Source organism: Podarcis filfolensis, assembly GCF_964270895.1.
Source record: "Podarcis filfolensis genome assembly, chromosome: 5".
In the NCBI taxonomy this organism is placed as follows: domain Eukaryota; kingdom Metazoa; phylum Chordata; class Lepidosauria; order Squamata; family Lacertidae; genus Podarcis; species Podarcis filfolensis.
Window position 1 is genome coordinate 2,025,928 of NC_139608.1, and position 21,838 is coordinate 2,047,765.

The 21,838-nt window shown below is 46.8% G+C and overlaps 1 protein-coding gene across 2 annotated transcripts in view; it reads left to right on the top strand.

Annotated features, from left to right (window-relative positions):
• Nucleotides 1-21,838, top strand: part of P3H2 (prolyl 3-hydroxylase 2) — a 118,356-nt gene that overhangs the window by 27,483 nt on the left and 69,035 nt on the right. Inside the window, exon 1 of one of the 2 annotated variants that reach the window (XM_083612818.1) lies at nt 11,928-12,411. The exons of the other annotated variant lie outside the window; for it this stretch is intronic. Within the exon in view, the coding sequence (XP_083468944.1) occupies nt 12,343-12,411 (69 nt within the window). The 5' untranslated portion in view covers nt 11,928-12,342. Of the gene's footprint in view, nt 1-11,927; nt 12,412-21,838 lie in introns of those variants that run through there. 2 annotated transcript variants of the gene reach the window in all.

Here is a 21,838-nt window from a genome sequence, read left to right on the forward strand (position 1 = left end):
CCAGCCTGACAGAGAAAAGCCCAGATCTGTATTCATCGTTGCCAACCAAACTATCCCTTTTCCCCCTGGCGCATCGTACCAGGAACTTATGAATGGTCGATTCCAATGAACCGTCGGGACTGCGGCTTTGGAGTTTTGTGTTTGCTCACGTAATGTTGGCTGTGCCAGGTCTGGGCTAGCCAATTCCGCAAGCCCTTGAATTGCTTGTAGCTGATGCCTTAATGAGTCGCCTTCAGGAGATGCTTTGCATTCCTTCCGCTTTATGGCATTGTGAGAGCTCCCTCTCCCTCTCTCTCTCCTTACCTCATTAGCCACAGAGAGGCAGCTTGGGAGCGAACAGGAACTTTTCCCACAAAGGTTCCTGGCCTTCCTTTCTCTGCCTCTGGATGCAGAGCCCAAATGGATGTAGTCTAAACACAGGACCAGAATCCAAGATTACCCGTGGAGCATAAGCAGTAGCCTGCCTGAGGTCGGAATCCAACTTAGAACTAGGATAATCACAATTACTTGACGTCTAAAGGCTTTGTTTTCTTTTTCAATAAAAGCAAAGAAGTTGGTGGAAAGGGCTGCTGCTTGTACTGCGTTTTGCAAAAGCGCTGCAGCTCCTGAGAATTACTGCTTGCATCCAAATGCAAGTCTCTTGCTGAGTCCTGAGCCCAGGTTGGGACATCCCAGAAACAGACCCCACCCCAGATGATGAATTTTGGTCTCCAAACGTCAAGGGAGGGAACAGCCCCCCTATGTGGAGAGCTTACAACATTTGGGGCTTTTTACTTCAGGGCAGCAGTTGCCAAACCTTTTTTGGTCCACTGCGCCCCTTGGTTCCATCAACTCACCCCCAGTGCCCCTTGCCCTACAAAAAAGCATCATTCAGAATAGTTTGCAAGACCCACTAAGGAATAGAACAGCACAATTCATTGCACATTTATTCAAACTCTAATTAAAAGCGGTTCAATTCATGCAACAAAAGGGATGAACTTGACCTAGAAAAAAAGCTCTTCCAAGTATGATAGTCACACTTCAGAGCAATGGTGACTTCCATTGTGTCCAGGGTGGCTGTCTACCAACTCCACCTGGTACGCAGACTGAGACCCTCCCTGCCTGCAGACTGTTTCACCAGAGTGGTGCATGCTCTGGTTATCTCCTGCTTGGACTACTGCAATGCGCTCTACATGGGGCCACCTTTGAAGGTGACCTGGAAACTGCAATTAATCCAGAATGCGGCAGCTAGACTGGTGACTGGGAGTGGCCGCCGGGACCACATAACACCGGTTCTGAGAGATCTGCATTGGCTCCCAGTACGTTTCCAAGCACAATTAAAAGTGTTGGTGCTGACCTTTAAAGCCCTAAACAGCCTCCGCCCAGTATACCTGAAGCAGCATCTCCACCCTCATTGTTCTGCCCGGACACTGAGGTCCAGCTCCGAGGGCCTTCTGGTGGTTCCCTTACTGCAAGAAGTGAGGTTACAGGGAACCAGGCAGAGGGCCTTCTCAGTGGTGGCACCCACCTTGTGGAACGCCCTCCCATCAGATGTCAAGGAAATAAGCAGGTATCTTATCTACAAAAGACATCTGAAGGCAGCCCTGTCTAGGGAAGTTTTTAATGTTTAATGCTGTATTGTTTTTAACACTTGATTGGGAGCCACCCAGAGTGGCTGGGGAAACTCAGGGCGGGGTATAAATAATAATAATAATAATAATAATAATAATAATAATAATAATAATAATATATTATGATGATGATGATGATGAAGAAGAAGACAGGAGTGCCTGGTGTGCTCTGGTCCATGGGGTCATGAAGAGTCGGACACGACTAAATGACTAAACTATTATTATTATTATTATTATTATTATTATTATTATTATTCCACTGTATAGCTATCTTATGAAATCACACTGTTTTGCTTTATGCCTTTTTAAAGCATTCATGAATTTGCTTCATAGTACAGAGGGATGCCTTAAGTGTGCTCCAAAGTTTGTGGGGTCTCAAGTGCACAGGGACTCTGGGTCTTCCTGTCGGTCCCCGTCTGGCCAGTTTTGTTTTTGTTTTTTAAATAATATTTATTGACATTTTGAAAGATTACAAAAATAAAGAAGAAGAAAAAAGGAAAAACAAAAAGAACAGAAGAATAGAAACAATTAAAAAAAAGAAAACAAATCAATCCTTCCATAACTTATCTTTCATTTGCTTGTTTCCTTGACCTCCTCACATCTCCCTTTTTTGTTTTCTAGTTCAATTAGCTATTTCAGCAAATCCTTTCCATCTTTGTTTTTATCCTAATAATTTATCTTAATATAATGTAACTTTACATTCTCACCAATTAACAATCTATTTTTACTCAATCCTTTATAACATTTCTGCTAAAACCACGTAACTTCATTCCAACATCCTTCTAACATTCATTAATTTTACAATGTTTCTGTAAATAGTCTTTAAATTTCTTCCAATCTTCCTCCACCGACCCGTCTGGCCAGTTCTGAGCTCCCCAACCCAGCTCGGGGCTCTTGCAGGGGGTTGGACTAGATGGTCCTTGTGGTCCCTTCTAACTCTACAATTTGATGGTTCTATTATTTATACCCCTAGCATCCCCCTTAGGGAATCCCCCACCCAGGGGGCAGCAGCACCACTTTTGGGACCCGGCGGTTTTGAGCAAAGAGGGACAGAAAACTATACATGAACTGGAGAAAGTGTATTATTATTATTATTATTATTATTATTATTATTATTATTGAATTTATATATTGCCCTATACCCAGAGGTCTCAGGCGGTTCACAGAACAAAATCAAATATAAAACCACAAAATATATATTCAAAATAAAAACAACAGCCCAATAACCCCCGTCCCCCAAAATAGCACATGTTAAAAGGGCATAGGATGTCAATCAAATCAACCAATGGCCTGGTTAAAGAGGAACGTGTATAATCAAGGCGCCAGGCAAACCTTCCTGGGGAGAGAATTCCAGAGATGGGGAGCCACTGCAGACAGAAAAGTCTTCCTCCCTCCCTCCCCCATACGATACAATAATCTTTATTGTCATTGTCCCATACAGAACAACAAAATTGAAAATATCTACATAAGACATTCAAAACCAACAAGCCTGCTATCCCAGCTATCCCAGCCTGGTTAGCCCCCTAAAAACTCTGATACCCCATAATTAAATACAATATACTCCATAGAGACTCCTCACACTGCGTTTAAAACAAAAAATCACATTTGAATAGAAGCTGTTTCTCAGACGGCAAGTCCTAGTCTTTATAACCTTGGACCTTCTTCCAGAAGGCAGAACCTGAAAGAGATCATCTCTGCAGCTTTCTTATGGCACCTGGAAGCATAGATTTGATCCAAGGTGGAAAGAGTGCACCCAATTATTCTCTCCTCAGTCTTTACAACCCTGGAGAGCATTGTTTTTTTCCTGACTGTTCAGCTCCCAAACCACACACAGCCCATAAGTTAATACACTCTCCACAGTCCAATGGTAAAATGCCATCAACAGGTCCCTTGAGAGATTATTTTTCCGGAGGATTCTCAGAAAATATAACCTCTACTGTGCTCTCTTCATCAGGTCTTTAGTGTTTTCTCCCCAGGTTAGGTTATCTCTCAACTCCATTCCCAGAAATCGAAACACCGAGACCTGTCCATGCACTTCCCCTCAATAATAAGTGGCTGAATATTCCCACAATAATCTCTTTTGTTTTCTTTAAGTTAAGGAGTGAATTGTTTTTCCTGCACCACTCCCCCAACTGCTCATAGCACTAGAAGTGGTAAGCATCCAAAGAAACTGAATGTTGGAAGATTTGGGACAGACAAAATAAAATGCTTCTTTGCACAGGGCGTAGTTAAATGATCGATTTGTGCTTCTAGAGGAGGTTGTGATGGCCGCCAACTTGGATGGCTTTGAAAGAGGATGAGACAAATTCATGGAGGAGGAGGAGGAGGGGGCTATCGATGGCTACTAGCCAGAATGGCTATCCTCTGCATCCACAGCTGGAAGCAGAAATGATTCTGAGTTGCTGGAAACCACAGGAGGGAAGAGTGTTGCTCTTGTGTTCGAATCCTGCTTGCTGGTTTCCCTTGGGAGCATCTGGCTGGCCACTTGGAAAACGGGATGCTGGACTAGATGACCCCTGGCCTGATCCTGCAGAGCTTTTCTTATGAGAGAGGTATATCAAACTGAATTCTTTCTTGGCCCTGATTCAAATATGAACCAGAGCAGTTTTTGTTTTGGGACGGGTTGAGGGGAGAGACCCTAATTCTCCCATTCCATGCCTTCACTGGAAATCATAGTGGAAGTGATAACCTGAAAAATAGGAATAGAAGTGATAGCATCAAAAGATGTATGCTAAACATTGTAGAAGATTATATTAATATACAGGATTGTAAGTTGTTTTTATATGCAGTAGCGGCAGCAAGAATATTATTGGCACAAAAATGGAAGCAAGAAGAGTTACCGATGAAAGAAGAATGGCAGATGAAACTGATGGACTATGCAGAATTGGATAAATTAACAGGAAGGATTCAAAACGTGCAGGACCAGAGATTCTTAGAAGACTGGAGTAAATATTTGAACTATTTGAAAAGCAATTGTAATAAGCAGATTGTGCTAGTAGGACTGCAAGAAGTTCTGCAAGGAGGACTATCTGAAATATTGCAAGAAAGACTATGAGGAGAGTTATTAGTTAATGATAATTAAGAGTAATAGAGAAATTTAGAAATGCAGAATAAGTGATAAAGAACGAAAAATCATCAGAGGGGTTGACGGAAGTCTAAAACATTGCATAAGATAAGAAGTTGTGCTATATAAATGTTGGAAATGATATGTTAAAAAAACTAATAAAAATGTGTGTGTGTGTGTGTGTGTGTGTGTGTGTGTGTGTGTGTATATATATATAATATATATATATATTTATATATATATACACATACACAAAACAACATAGGAAAGTGCAATGTGGCCAAGTTTAAGCTGTTTGAGCCCAGTGGTCAGCATGACTGGTTTGCCAGGAGCAGAACTCCCCGTTCGGTGCGCCACACAAGCCACCTCAGTTCCAGAGTGATGAGCGGCAGGTAGGATTCGCAAGTACCGTGAACGAACCAATGGGGCTGGACTAGATGACCCAGGAGGTTCCCTTCCAACTCCACAATTCTATGAGCCTCATGGCCAAGTGCAGGGCAGAAGAAAGGAAAGAAAGCAGGTGCCCTGGGCAGGGAGATGCAGTCCGCTTGCTTGATTTGCAAATGTGGAAGATCCCCCTTGCCCCAGAGGCCAGTTTTGAAAATACAAAATTAGGAGGATCCTGTCCCCGAGAAGATATTATTTCATGGGATCTCAGAAGCTCACTTGCAGACTTCGGGAAAGTGAAAGAGCCGCGATCGGCTGTGTTCAAGGGGAACCCCTTCCTAAACAACATTGCCCGACAGCTGCATCCTGTTGGAGCAGGAAAAAGACAGAGTTTAACCATCTCCTCTGTGTTGAGGAACAGCTGCAACTGCCTGTCCTCAAAGCCTCTGGCGACAGGGACCAAGACGAACGCATAGGAGGCATAAAGGATCACCCACACATGATTATCTGCAGAGTTGCAAAGAAGAAAATGTGGCCTGCCCATTTTAACTTGCTGCATCTTGACAAACATATGTAATGTTTACCCTTCTCCCCAGTTACTGACATCCTGGAAACCAGCCTGGAAGGAGATTCATACCTTGGCCAGCACCAAATTTCCTAAAGGACAACTTGAGGAGTTGATGAAGCTTTGTTGCTGATGGAGTCCAACCTTCCCTGCAAAGCAGACTTGCCAGCAACCCCCGGTGGCCCTAGCAAGCATTGTATCTGCACGTAGCCTCTTTCCTTCGACGTAGGATGCTGCCTGTCAGGGTGCCAGAAAGCCCCTCCAGATGTTCGTTTTATTTTGCTCGTGGTGGTATTGGGAAAGTTATATGTCATGCTTTTCATGCTGTTTGCACCTGCAGATGTTTTAGGGTAGACATGCTGCCTCATTCCCTGTTAGTGCATGCACTGTAACTCCCTGCTGAAATCCTGCAACTTTTCATACCTTGATTTTTTATTTTATTTTTGCCGGGGACAGGGTTTGACTTGCTTTTGTTGCCTTATGTGACTTAGCAGTGTCTTCTGCACTGTAGGGAGTTGGAGCAGAGGACCATTCCAACTCTGTGATTCTGTAATTCTTTCTTGCAAAAGTGCCCCTCCTGACAGCAATAATGCAGCAATATGATAAGTCTGAGGAAGTGCCAGAGAGCAACCAATAAAGTGGAATAAATCCATTATTAATGTGTCAATGAAACATTGCCCAACACACCTGCAAAAAGACAACAGCAACACGAGTCTTGAGGGTCCCTGAAGGTGGCTGGGCTTGAGGAATTTGACCTTTGCAAATTCCAGCACAAGCTCACCTGTTCCACACCTCCCAGCCTATTAAGTGGGTCAGAACTTAGTAAATCGTCGTGATTAAACTGTGAAGTTACACTCAGATACAGATCTTGTTTTCTAGCACGTTTTCTCTCCAAATGCACATTTTTAAATGCACCCTGTTCTCAACATGGCCAAGCAGATTTTCATTTTGGGAAGCCCGTAAGCGGGAATTGAGAGCGACTCTACTCTCCCCAATTGTGATTCAAAGCAACTGGCGTCCAGAAACCTCATTTCCTGGACAGGGGAGGTAGAGCAAAGCCATTGTGGTTAGTAGCCATTGATGCTTAAAGCCATCCAAGTTGATGGGAGCGAATGCTCTTGCTTTAACCAGGTGCTGTGTGAAGAGGCAGCCAGCAGGATCTCTGGATCCTGCAGGATTTGTCTACTGCCTCCTGCTTCATTTCACTTGTGACACCATGTGCTGAGATACAATCTGGGTATGCGTCAGCTTACTGACCTGGCCAAATCCAACCCTCACCCTCCACCGCCCCCCCCTCTGCTGATATCACCACCTATTTGCCGTTTTAAAAAATGTTCACATTTCTTGGCCAGTAATCTCCTGCACTCACATTTAAAAGCCCTTTGATGAAGTGTCCTGGCTTTGACAGGCACTGGGCACCGTTCCCATTGACCTCACCAGTCGACTCTTAAAACTCCATCTTAGACACACACACACTGATGTTCCTGGGACCATAAAGCTTGCTGTCCAACCAGCAAGGCTTGCAAATTGGGACTTTCTTGGGGAGCCAGTGTGGTGTAGTGGTTAGGAGCGGTAGTCTCGTAATCTGGGGAACCAGGTTCGCGTCTCCGCTCCTCCACATGCAGCTGCTGGGTGACCTTGGGCCAGTCACACTTCTCTGAAGTCTCTCAGCCCCACTCACCTCACAGAGTGTTTGTTGTGGGGGAGGAAGGGAAAGGAGAATGTGAGCCGCTTTGAGACTCCTTCGGGTAGTGATAAAGCGGGATATCAAATCCAAACTCTTCTTCTTCTTGGGCAGCGGGAGAAGTATGGGTCACTGGGAGCCGGTCAGGTGTGAGGTGTCATGTGAACAGGTGGTCCTGCTGCAGCTGGGGAGGGAATGCCCTCAAATTTCAACCAGGACCCAGGAGAGAGGTTTTTTTTCAGCAGAAAGCCATTGCCTTGTTTCACAATCTCTGCGGGAGCACAGACTATAACGCTGTTTTTCATGATTCTTGGAGCCCTCATCCAGTTACTGACCTCTGGAAAAGGCAGAGGAACGATCTGGCTTCCCATTCTGGCTCACTGAGGTCCTGTAACTTGAGCTTTGCATCCTATGTTTTGTTCACCACTTTAGCAGAGGGCCAGGCATGTATCCTGTCCTCCAGAGCAGGGTTCTGCCCCTAGGCGAGTCTGCTTCTCTTCCTCTCTGTTTCTTCTTGTACCGATTGAAGAAAGAAAAGCTCTGTATCAGGATCAATCCAAAGGGTTCCCGTCCACCTTTGTGTGAATGGTCAGGGCAGCAGGAGAGGATATATTGCTTATTAATATCCTTCCTAACTTGCGCTAGCACATTTCTTTACATAGCAGAGTTTTACATTCTCCTTTTAAATGCACAGCAGATAGCTGGTTGCAGGCTTGTTTAAGCCTCTTACTGTTATGTTCCTGGAAAGTTCCCTTATATCCTTTTTAAAAGAATAAACACACGGCAATCTTGTGTAAAGTATATAAAAGTTTACTCACATCATCAGTTCACAGCTGGATCCCCGAAGGCAGACTTAAGTTACAAAGTAGATATGTGTGGATCTATCCCATATGGGGATACTAGCCCCTCTTAGGTGGGCTATTGTAAAAGAACAAGTGACATGTTTATGGTGAGTTCTGACACCTATTTTTCTAGAAAAATAACCCTGCTTGGAACTAACTGGCAATTTTCAACTTCAGGTGCCTTGCCAACCTCAAAGGGTTGTTGTAAAATAAAACTGGGGTGATAACTCTGAGCTCATTGGAGGAAGAGTGCAAATGTACTAAAATTACCACTCTCTGTCCAAAACCAGTGCTTGTCTAAGTAGATCTTAAACTGGATTTCCTTTTTATGTTTTTTTGAATGGGGGAGTTGAACTCTTCTCCCAAGGTCACTGTTTTGGGGTTTTTTAAAAGCACTTTCAGTATAGTGTTGGAAAACTTTAAAACCCACGAGTGGAAAAAACCTGGTGGTAAGAGAGCAGATGAATCTCTTTAATGCACTTTTAAATTGCTGTTGCACAAATGCAGTCCAGATGTGTCGGAAAGGGGACTTGGTTTTCGCAAATCGCTGAGCTGCCGCTTTTGGAAACTGGGCTGTGCTTGAGCATCATGCTTGGACCACTCAGGTACAGAGGCTGCCAGGAGGCTGGTGTTGGCGGGCACTGCTCTCCGAAAAGCCTGCTTGCTTGGATGTGAGTCTCAGCGATTTCAGTAGAAATGGCTCCCAAGTCATTTATCTAGGGAATCAGCTTTTACCTGTGTGGTTCAAAATCAGGTAGTTTGGGACTCTGTTCTTACCCTGACATCTCTCCCACCTCTGCTCATTTTCCCAATCTCCTGTTCTCAAGAGAGTGGGTTTGCGATTTATTTTTTAATGGCCTCGTGAAAATTCATCAGCCTTTTAGTGCAAAATGCACACTTCCCCATGCAAGTTCCCTTAACACAACGCATCTGGTACATTATCTGCACTGATATATGCCTTTGTATATGCACACTGTAACATAATGTATGCATTTTCACACTGATTATATATCTGGAGGACTGCATGGCAAAATTCAGAACAGTCTGAATTTCAAAAGCTAGCTGAGCTTCAGTTTGTACAAGGAGAGCCTGCTGGATCAGGCCAATGACCCATCAGGTCCAGCATCCTAGTCTCACAGTGGCCAAGATGATACCCCAAAGCAAAACCAGCAAGCAGGATTCAAGGACAAGAACCCCCACTCCCTTCATGTCATTTTGGACTCACAGCTGTCCATGGAGGCGCACGTCAATTCTGTGTCCAGGGCAGCTGCCTCCCAGGTCCATCTGGTATGCAGGATGAGACCCTCCCTGCCCTCGGACTGTCTCACCAGAGTGGTGCATGCTCTAGTTATCTCCCGCTTAGACTACTGCCATGTGCTCTACGTGGGGCTACCTTTGAAGGTGACCCGGAAACTACAATTAATCCAGAATGCGGCAGCTAGACTGGTGACTGGGAGCGGCAGCCTGGACCATACCTTGAAAGACCTACATTGGCTCCCAGGACATTTCCGAGCACAATTCAAAGTGTTGGTGCTGACCTTTAAAGCCCTAAACGGCCTCAAAGGCCCAGTAGACCTGAAGAAGTGTCTCCACCCCCATCGTTCTGCCCGGACACTGAGATCCAGCGCTGAGGGCCTTCTGGCGGTTCCCTCATTGGGAGAAGTGAGGTTACAGAGAACCAGGCAGAGGGCCTTCTCGGTAGTGGTGCCTGCCCTGTGGAACTCCCTCCCATCAGATGTCAAGGAAATAAACAACTATTTTACTTTTAAAAGACACCTGAAGACAGCCCTGTTTAGGGAAGTTTTTAATGTCTGACGCTGTATTGTTTTTGATATTTGGTTGGAAGCTGCTCAGAGTGGCTGGGGAGACCCAGTCAGATGGGTGGTGTATAAATAAATTATTATTATTATTATTATTATTAGGTTTCCAGCATGTAGTATTCAGAAGCATTGCTGTCTCCCACTATGGAAGCAGAGCAGAGCTATCCTGACTAGGAGCCATCGATAGCCCTCTCCTCCTCCATGAATTTGAACTGTCCTCTTTTAAAGCCATCCAGGTTGGTGGCTGTCACTGCCTCCTGTGGCAGAGAGTTCCATAGTTTAACTGCATTCTGCGTTAAGAAGGACTTTCTTTAATCTGCTGTGAATCTCCCAGCATATTGTTTTAGGAAGTGAGAATGTGAAACCTGCTTCTTTCAGTCTGAAATGCCTCTTTGCACCTGCCCTGCAAATGGCAGACAAGAGGCTTCGAAGGCTCCCGCACTTCACCCTACGGATCTTCACTGGGTCCTTTAAGGAGCAGGGAGAATGGCCAAGGAAGGATCACTTGTGGAGGAGCTCGGAGGAGCTCGCTTTGTTGCCAAGCCACAGAGGAAGCCAGTCTCAATTCAGAGGCGCTGCTGGTGTGATTTATTTATTTGGATACCCGAAGCCGTTACAAAGCAATATACATGCAACCAAAATAAAACACGTTGCACAGCTGAAAGAATTGTTAAAGCAAGGCATGCTGTCAAATAGGAATTTACTGCACTGAAGAATTTGACTTTGCTTCCCCACAAACTTTTCTCCTTAAAACTGCTGCTTGAAAGACAAAACAGGCCACTTTTGCAGAAATGGCATGGGGCCTGTTCCCTGGTAGTAGTAGTAGTAGTAGTAGTAATAATAATAATAATAATAATAATAATAAGGTGAGAGATTTAAATCTTTGAGCGAGGCTGCTCTTAAGTCCTCATAAGCAGCAAAAACAAAAGTCAGTAGTAGGGCAAATATTCAGGTGCATGACACAGACCCTGACAGAGTCTCTCTTTGGGCAGAATCTGGCATTGCGACCTTCAACTATAGCGGAGTGCATAGTCTGGAATCACAGAGCTGAAGAAAGTTTTCCCCACTGAACATTTGTCATGCTGGTTACTGGTCCCATCACCTCCTGGCAAATAGAAGGGGAAGAAATGGAGGCAGTGAGAGATTTTACTTTCTTGGGCTCCATGATCACTGCAGATGGTGACAGCAGTCATGAAATTAAAAGACGCCTGCTTCTTGGGGGGAAAAGATGACAAACCTAGACAGCATCTTAAAAAGCAGAGACATCACCTTGCCAACAAAGATCTGTATAGTTAAAGCTATGGTTTTCCCAGTAGTGATGTTTGGAAGTGAGAGCTGGACCATAAAGAAGGCTGATCGCCGAAGAATGGATGCTTTTGAATTATGGTGCTGGAGGAGACTCCTGAGAGTCCCATGGACTTGCAAGAAGATCCAACCTATCCATTCTGAAGGAAATCAGCCCTGAGTGCTCACTGGAAGGACAGATCCTGAAGCTGAGGCTCCAAGACTTTGGCCACCTCATGAGAAGAGAAGACACCCTGGAAAAGACCCTGATGTTGGGAAAGATGGAGGGCACAAGGAGAAGGGGACGACAGAGGACGAGATGGTTGGATAGTGTCTTCGAAGCTACAAACATGAGTCTGACTAAACTGCAGGAGGCAGTGGAAGACAGGAGAGCCGCATTTGGACAGGCAGGCAGAAGTGTGATCAGTACAAAAACCATGTTTGAAGATACGAGATTTCATACAGCAAGACACCATCTCAAAGTTTGACAACCTCAGAATGCTCCCCAAAAGTCTATAAACATCAGTAACTTGTCATGTTTCCTGATTCAGAGATCGAATCGCTTTATTACAACATCGATGATGAAGCGTTCCCTGTTCTTTGGATTCCACTGGAAATCCGCCGAATGCAAGGACACAGCCTGACAGTCAGATCATGTTGCCACAGAGTTGGTAGCAGACTCTGCAATGGCAAAGGCAGGTTCCAGCGGCTGCAAAACAGGGATGGAGAGAAAGGAGATTCCAGAATGCAGATGCCTTCTGCCAGATCCCCAGGCCCACAGATGGTGTGAGATGGAAGCCACACCATGGAGGAGAGGGGGCCAGAAAGAAAGTTTCCGACCATGGATTAATCTAGACATCGTGACCTCACCGAGTCTGGGCTGGCTAGATGGCAGGGGGACCAGCATTTCCAAAGACTGACGGTAGCTGCGGTGGAAAACGGGAGATTGTGTCAGGGTCTCGCCAAGTTCTCTGCGGTGTCTAATACAAGAGGAAAGATCATTCCCGAGGAAACTCTTGTTCTTTTGAGGAAGCTCCCATCCTTTAGAAATGCAACTTCTTTTATTTACTCAATGAAAATCCCAGGATGGCCATGGAGGCTGCTCTTGAATGGCTGGGCCTTTGCCAAAGCCCAATGAAGTCAGTGGAAAAAAGTGTGAGTGTTTTAGAACTTGATCTGTTCCCCCTACAGCCTGGTTTCCTCACTTGCCAGCTTCCAGATGGGGTAATTGGTCCTTCTGTCTCCATACTTTCACTCTTCGCTTCCAAACATAAACACAGCTTCGCTGGGCAGCCGCACGGCACTGTTCCCCCTTCCCGTGTACCTGGGAGAGCTTTTGCTGATAACAGCAATTTTCCCTGCACTGGGAGTTTTTTTGCTCTTTAAATGCTTGGTGGGCCGCAGTTGTTGTGGCCTGCTGGCCTCCCCCCAAGTTGGGGGCTGGTTTCCTTTTGGAAGAGAAAATGCAGGAGACTTGCACTCTTGATGGCTAATAGCTACGATGGCTATGTTCTATGTTAGTGATGGAGGCGATGTTGTTGTTGTTGTTTTGTTGTTTAGTGGTGTCCGAGTCTTCGTGACCCCCTGGACCAGAGCACGCCAGGCACTCCTGTCTTCCACTGCCTCCCGTAGTTTGGTCAAACTCATACTGGTAGCTTTGAGAACACTGTCCCACCATCTCGCCCTCTGCTGTCCCCTTCTCCTTGTGCCCTCCATCTTTCCCAACATCAGGGTCTTTTCCAGGAAGTCTTCTCTTCTCATGAGGTGGCCAAAGTCTTGGAGCCTCAGCTTCAGGATCTGTCCTTCCAGTGAGCACTCAGGGCTGATTTCCTTCAGAATGTAACCTCACTTCTCTCAGGGAGGGAACTGCCAGAAGGCCCTCAGCACTGGACCTCAGTGTCCGGGCTGAACGATGGGGGTGGAGACGTTCCCTCAGGGATACAGGACTGAGGCCATTTAGGGCTTTCAAGGTCAGCCCCAACACTTTGAATTGTGCTTGTAAATGTACTGGGAGCCAATGTAGGTCTTTCAAGACCGGTGTTATGTGGTCTCGGTGGCCGCTCCCAGTCCCCAGTCTAGTTGCTGCATTCCTGGATTAGTTGCAGTTTCCATGTCACCTTCAAAGGGAGCCCCACATGAACTCAGTCTCACAGGAAGCAATGATGTCCAGCAACTTAGATGGCTTTAAGAGTGGATTGGGCAAGTTCCCCACAAGCATCTGCTTGGCCCCTGTGAGAACAGGATCTTGACTAGATGGGCCATTGGCCTGATCCAGTAGGCTATTCTTGTTCTCTTATCTTTAGCCATGAATTCCGTATGTCGCTCCCTGCAGTAGACACAAAGAAAATCTTTGCTGCTTGAGAATTGCTTTTAGTCTCTACTGGAACTTGGAAAGGGGAATTGTCTCTCTCCTGGACTTTAGCCACTTTCCTGTTAATACCTCACCTAAATCATTTGCATCATGTAAATCTTCCAAGGCCCTAGGTTGATGAAGAACAGACCCGAAGCTGTCGCAGTCCATACATCTGGATTTGGGTAGATGTCCTGGGAAAGATGGGTTCTTTTGAATATTTGAGCTGGAACACTCTGTGTCTCCCTTTTGGCTCTGAGCTGGGCGACCCCTGTTGTTGGTCTTTCTCTCCCTTCAGCCCCGAGAGGTGGAAGGGGGAGACCCCCAGTCGGGCGTGGTCGCCGCAATTAATTTCAAGCCGTGTGGTAATTAATTACAAGGCTGTTTACATGTCAGGATGCCTTGTTTATATCCCTGGGTTCTTCGATGCGAGGGGCCCTGCCAAGTCGCGAAACCTCAGCCAAGACCGTCCGTCTTGTGACGCTCAGCAGATGTGAGGGGACCTTTTAAACAAAATTCATTACATAGTTCGTTTTGCCTATTGAATGGACTTTGGGGGCCAGTCCCCTTTTCTCCCCCCACCTTTTCCCATTTCTGAAGAGCTGCATGGTCAGCTCAGTACTCAAGATTTTGGGATTCCCCTAGATGGGGTCGGAGGGGCTGTTTTGCATGGTGTGGAATGACTGGAATTCAAGGGACATGGCTGCAATTCAAAGGACCCTGTGCATATTTACTCAAAAGTAAGCCCCACCATGTGCGGTGGAGAAGAGCACTGTATTGCCATACTCTGGAAGACCTTTAGTCTTAATTATTTGGTGGTTAATATTCAAGGGTGGCACTGTGGTCTAAACCACTGAGCCTAGGGCTTGCCGATCGGAAGGTCGGCGGTTCGAATCCCCGCGATGGGGTGAGCTCCTGTTGCTCAGTCCCAGCTCCTGCCAACCTAGCAGTTTGAAAGCATATCAAAGTGCAAGTAGATAAATAGGTACCACTCCGGCGGGAAGGTAAACAGCGTTTCCGTGAACTGCTCTGGTTCGCCAGAAGCGGCTTAGTCATGCTAGCCACATGACCCAGAAGCTGTATGCCGGCTCCCTCAGCAAATAAAGCGAGATGAGCGCCGCAACCCCAGAGTCGGCCACGACTGGACCTAATGGTCAGGGGTCCCTTTACCTTTATTCAAGGGTTTGGCAAATGGCCCATCTTGAAAAAAAATATCTCATAAGCTAAAAGGATCCACGGTATCTAACTTGTGGACAGCCAATGAATAGCATCTGGTTGGCCACTGTGAGAACAGGATGCTGGAATGGATGGACCACTGGCCTCATCCTGCAGGCTCTTTTAGGGTTCTTATGAATCATGGGAAGCCACCAAGACTGGGATTCTCATGGATTTTGGGGGAAATTATTCCTTTTACCTTGAAAAATATACATATTTCCACATGGAATTTCTTTAAAAGCAATAAGAGCAAATCCCCACCCCACCTCTGAAAATTCCATGAATTTTTATCTCCCCATTCTGCTTTTAAAAGTACATTGTCAATAACTGATTGACAATAGCAAAGATCAAACAAAACGCAGAAGGCCCTCCCCCCCCCCCAGGTCTTTTGGCACATCAGTGCTTTAAATGTCTGCAAGGAGGTTCTTTTATCAGAATGGGAGTGGCCCAAACCCGTCCAGTAATTTCAGCTGCTCAGGTTTGGAATTCCAATACTTCTGGCCTCCTGGGTCCCTGAAATGCAGATTTCTTTGGGGTCTTTAAAAGCCCTCTTGAAGAAGAGTCCCCTTTGCCTCTATAATTTTGTATGCTAACCACGCATAATCTGGGATTCTGCAACATGTTGGAATCTTCTATCCAGCTTGGCCCTCAATCCACTTCTTATTAAAGAGCTTTGCTAATGAGCCCATAATAGGTAAAGGGTAAAGGGGCCCCTGACCATTAGGTCCAGTCATGGCCGACTCTGGGGTTGCGGCGCTCATCTCGCTTTATTGGCTGAGGGAGCCGGTGTACAGCTTCCGGCTCATGTGGCCAGCATGACTAAGCCGCTTCTGGCGAACCAGAGCAGCGCACAGAAATGCCGTTTACCTTCCCGCTGGAGCAGTACCTATTTATCTACTTGCACTTTGACATGCTTTCGAACTACTGGGTGGGCAGGAGCAGGGACCGAGCAATGGGAACTCACCCCGTCGTGGGGATTTGAACCGCCGACCTTCTGATTGGCAAGTCCGAGGCCCTGTGGTTTAACCCACAGCACCACCTGCATAATAAATAAATATTAATAATTGTTCAGGGCTGACCTCGGCGGGGTGGCAAGTCTTGGACTCAGGCCATAGAGCAGGGAGGTTTTTGACGTTTGCCCAGGCTTGGACTTTGAGTGAAAGATGGACTTTTGGGCACCAATCAATCAATCCATCATTTTATTTGTGTAGGGGAGGGCGATCTTGTAGGTAAACCGGCTGCTACTTTGGCTTGACGGTGCCTGGTTAATCCTGGCGGGAGGCATTGCCCGCGAATTATTCCAGGACATTGCCCACTCACACAATGCCTCTGTTGAACTTGTGTCGATAAACCGTCAGTGCAGGGCAATGAGTTGTGGAATGTGTGTCTGGGGTCCTTGGAAGTATAGCTGAGGTCAGAGTAATCTGGTTTAGATTGGAAAAAGGGCAGCTGGTGTTCTCAGGCCCCTGCTTTCTTCAAGGAGAAGAGCGATCGGAGGCCAGGCAGGGGTGGCTGACCGCAGGGGTTCGGGATCAAGAATTGTGCCTATTTTTCCAGCTGGAAAAATGCCATTAATGTCGTCTCCTCCTCTCACAGCTGCAGGGCCAGATTCATGGCTCCGGGTTCCCTGTAGATGACGTCTCTCTTCGACTTCTTTCTGGCAAGGAAGTGCGTACTTTCGGAGGAGGGAAAAGAATCCCCCCCCATTTTTATTTTTATTGTTTTCACGTAATCATGCATGTAGAAATAGTCAACATTCAACAATGCCCCCCAACAGAAGCACAGGAAGACTTTTCAGTTTAGAGAAAAAGAGACTGAGAGGCAACATGATGGGAGTTTATAAAATTATGCCTGGCCCAAGCGGATAGAGAGAAGGTTTTCTCCTTCTCCCCTAACGTTAGAACTTGTGGACATCCCAGGAAGCTGAAGGACAGATAGAAGAAACTGCGGAGGCAGAACTGGTAACTGTTAGCAGAAAATAGGGGCATCACTATTGATGGCCCAATTCCCCAAGTTCGTGAAATATACTCAGAGTCGCAAAGTGATTTCATGCTCTTTATTCAGCTCGTAGTGGTGAGGAGGAATGAATGAAAGTCCCCTCAAAGTATCTGCTTTATATACAAAACAAAATTTTTTTTTCCTTCCAGTAGCACCTTAAAGACCAACTAAGTTAGTTCTTGGTGTGATACACTGTGTATCTGAAGAAGTGTGCATGCACACGAAAGCTCACACCAAGAACTAACTTAGTTGGTCTTTAAGGTGCTACTGGAAGGAAAAAAATTTTTTGTTTTGACTATGGCAGACCAACACGGCTACCTATCTGTAACTGCTTTATATACATTATTTACACAATGGGCCGCACATGATTGGCTAATTCCGGAATTCTACTGTAAGCCAATCAGGTTGTGGATTCACTTCTATCTGGAGCATGATTGGGTGGTTCCTGCCAACCAATCATACTGCCGCATTGTTCTAGGACCAATCAGACTGCTGCATTCTGAATCCTATTGTTCTAGGACCAATCAGACTGCTGCCTTTTGGATCCTATTGTTCTAGGACCAATCAGACTGCTGCAGTTTGGATCCTATTCAACTCAGTACATAACAGAAAACAAGGCTGATTTTTATTATCTGTTGCAACGCAGTCCCGCCCCCTTTGTCAGGAGGTGAAGGACCCAAAACAAAGGAACACAACTTCTCTTAAAAGGTTGCATTTTGGCATGGGCGAGGGCATTCCTTTCTGCCAGGTCACCTGGGATAAGTGTCAGGGTTACATCAAATACTAGGTGGGTCAGGCAGACTGGGATGTCCCATTCCTGAATACGAGCATGTTTTCACACAGTTCCAGACAGAGTTTACATGAAGCATGGACACTGGAAACAGGGTTTTGTGGCGTAGTCAGCATGTTCACAGAGATGCTCAGCAGGATCCGGAGATTTCTTTTATGTACCTGAGCAAACAGGGCAAACTTCTAGGGTGATTAAGGCAATAGTGTTTGCAGATTCTGGGAGAGGAACTCCTTCAGGCACCCTGCCCACGTGACCCTGGGCTTCAGGGATTATGGAAGACCCCAAGATTCCCATGTTATGGAAAAATCTAGGTGCAAGGCTGCTCCGTCCCCCAGCTGGTCGGGCAGAGCCCACGGGTCCCTGCGGAATAAAGGAAGGAGCCCAGCCACCAACCGGAGCAAATAGCTGTAGACCAAAGTTTACTGCACAACAGGTTCAAAGAGGAATTTTGAACCCCGAGGATGGAGTGACAAGGACTTTTAAAAGTTTCTATCTTATCCCAGCATACAGTTCATTGAGCATCATCACTACATCATTGCTACATCAGAAAAGGGGAGGGTTATACATGATTAACATAGGAGGAATGTGTTGGGGCAACAGGTGGATACAGGATATGTATTGGGAAGTATATTCTAAGCACCTACTTTGTTGTTGTTTAGTCGTTTAGTCGTGTCCACCTCTTCGTGACCCCCTGGACCAGACCACTCCAGGCACTCCTGTCTTCCACAGTTGGGTCAAACTCATGTTCATAGCTTTGAGAACACTATCCAACCATCTCGTACTCTGTCGTCTCCTTCTCCTTGGGTTTCCGACCAGAGCATCTGGGTGGCCACCGAAAGAATGGGATGCTGGACTAGATTGGACATTGGTCTGAGCAATTATTATTATTATTATTATTATTATTATTATTATTATTATTATTTGTACCCAGCCCATCAGGACTGGGTTGTTCAGAAACTCTGGGTGGCTTCCAGAATATTGTTGTTGTTTAGTCGTCTAGTCGTGTCCGACTCTTCGTGACCCCATGGACCAGAGCACGCCAGGCACTCCTGTCTCCCACTGCCTCCCTCAGTTTGGTCAAACTCATGCTGGTAGCTTTGAGAACACTGACCAACCATCTCGTCCTCTGTCGTCCCCTTCTCCTTGCGCCTTCCATCTTTCCCAACATCAGGGTCTTTTCCAGGGAGTCTTCTCTTCTCATGAGGTGGCCAAAGTACTGGAGCCTCAGCTTCACGATCTGTCCTTCCAGTGAGCACTCAGGGCTGATTTCCTTCAGAATGGATAGGTTGGATCTTCTTGCAGTCCATGGGACTCTCAAGAGTCTCATCCAGCACCAGAATTCAAAAGCATCCATTATTCGGCGATCAGCCTTCTTTATGGTCCAGCTCTCACTTCCATACATCAGTACTGGGAAAACCATAGCTTTTACTATACGGACATTTGTTGGCAAGGTGATGTCTCTGCACCTACTACAAAGGGACAATAGAACTTTGGTTTGCATAGTCTGGCACCTGGGCAAGTCCGGAGGAGTGCCTTTGCCTTTGACACCTATGAGTACCTTCCTGTGAGCATGTGACCTCCCGCTTGAGGGATTATGGCGGGGACCGAGTGGTTTCCAAGTCCTTGGCCAATGAAGCAAATTGGCGGTGGAATGAAGGAAACTGGCAGAGGAGTTGATTTTATATGATTTTTAAAGCTAGGTAACTTCCCTGAGCTGTCAAGTCAAAAGGAGACATTTATGCATAACATTTGTAACATTTAACAACTTTAAAGATGTGCCCCCCCGTAGTTGCCGTAACACCCACAATGCAAGATAGCATGCACACACACTATAGGCTCAAGAATCATACTTTGACAAGCCACTTTATACATAGTTCCACAGAGAAAGCCTGGTTTTCCTTGTTTTAACAGAGTGAAAGTAGCTGTCTTAAATGTTGAAGAAAGGTCACAGCATGGGGGTGCTTTGAGAGACATAAGGGGACACTTGTTTCATGTGCATCCTGGAGACATGTGGCAGAGCACACAGCAAATATACAATGGTACCTCAGGTTAAGTACTTAATTCATTCCGGAGGTCCATTCTTAACCTGAAGCACCGCTTTAGCTAATGGGGCCTCCTGCTGCTGCCGTGCCGCCGGAGCACGATTTCTGTTCTTATCCTGAAGCAAAGTTCTTAACCTGAAGCACTATTTCTGGGTTAGTGGAGTCTGTAACCTGAAGCGTATGTAACCTGAAGCGTATGTAACCCGAGGTACCACTGTATAGAGAAGGGGGAAGGAGGGTACGCAATGGGCATTTTCTTTGGCAATACTAGTAGACATCGACAGTCCTCTTCTCTGAATGGAGGCAGCTTATTCTGAGTCAGGCCATGGGCCCTATCCAGCACAGTCCCCTTTACTCTGATGGGTAGCAAGTCAGGAGACAGAATCTTTTTCCAAACCCCCTCTCTCTCCCACACCTCCCACGGTGCAGAAACGGACGTGCAAAGCTGCCTCTCTGGGGCGCAGAAAGGGAAACGTCCAGGGATCTCTGGATCCTGCTCAAACCCAGTCAGCTCCCGTGCCCCTGTGCAGTTTGCATCTAATTAGTCTGCAAATTATCTGTGTCCATCAGGCTGACTCCTTTTAATTGGCCCTGGCAAACAGCTGATAGAGCTAGGCCTGGCGGACAAAGGGGCTGCCTTGTTAAGAGCTCTTTGTGCCTCTGAAAAAGGACTCTGGTTTGTCCAGGCTCCTGGGAACAGGGAGTGCAGAGCGGGGGCGGCGAGGGGGGGGGAGGTTGAGTTCACAAGCCTGAGCCGCATGACTCATTCCCAGTCTCTGCCAAAGTAGTAGTGCTGGATCAAGGAAGGGACAGGAAGGCTTAAATTAGAAATGGGGGGAGCGTGGTGGAGGGTGGAGAAACTGGGCCTCCTCCTCTCACTTGAGCTGTTGGGAACTTCTGCTCTCAAGCAAGGAGAAGCCCAACATCTGCGAGGGTGCAGGATGAGGTATCGCTGCCCTTCGTGGATGCAGCCTGGGGGGAAGGTGCATAAACTTATAGAATGGTAGAGGTGGAAAGTGTGCTGGGCCTGGGGGTAACCTGTGAAACGTGGTCCAGGATCAGTCCAGAATCCAAAGGTTCCGCTAGGAGTCAGTCAGGCAGGGCCAAGGCAGGACACGAGGCAGGGAACAAGGCAAGGACAGATACAGGATCTCAGGCAGGTCCTAGCAAACAGTGATGTTGCTCCCGCAACCTGGGGCAGGGTCCGACAGCCTTTTATCTTTCTCGGGGTAACAGCCGGTCCTGATTCCCCGGCGACTCACCTCCCTGTTTTGCCCGAAGGTGAGGACTCCTCCTGCGATTACTCAGGTCTCTCCTTCTCTCAGACCTCAGTCTCTGCAGCTCGGGAGACGTCAGTGAGTTACTAGACCCAGGGGCCGCCTCAGCCTCCCCTGACCCAACCGGTAGTGGAGCAGCTGTAAGTGATGGCCCAGCTGGAGGCAACAAGGTCATCCCCACATCTGGAGCCAGGGCAGGCTCAGGCCCCTGACTCGGCCCAGCTGGTCTTTGTTGCAGGGGAACCTGTGCAGACTGGGAGTCTTCTGGATCAGGCCCCAGACTTGGTTCAGATGATGCCTGAGGCAAAGGATCCGGCGCAGACTGAGTCTCCTCTGGTTCCGAATCCGAGCCCGAGTCCCAGGACATCACAGAAAAGACCTCCAAGGGTAATCTGGTCGCACCCCCTGCAATGCAGGAATCTCAACTAAAGCATCCCCAACAGGTGGCCACCCAAGCTCTGTTTAAGAACCTCCAGTGAAGAGAGTCCACCACCTTCCGAGGTCATAGAACTGTAGAGTTGGAAGGGACCCCAAGGATCATCTAGTCCAACCCTCTGCAAAGCAGCAATCGCAGCTGAAGAATCCAGATATTTATTTGAAGAGTATGTTGAGGACTCTGGTGCATCAAAGGGAATGCATGGGTGGTAGCAGCACAGGCAAGTGATTAATTCACTCAAAAGTTTTTGCCAGGCCTTCTCAGCTCTTGCCAAGCTCAGCATCTACACGAAGAAGAGTCAAATTTTCATACAAACTCATGCTGGTAGCTTCGAGAACACTGTCCAACCATCTCGTCCTTTGTCGTCCCCTTCTCCTTGTGCCCTCCATCTTTCCCAGCATCAGGGTCTTTTCCAGGGAGTCTTCTCTTCTCATGAGGTGATCAAGGTATTGGAGCCTCAGCTTCAGGATCTGT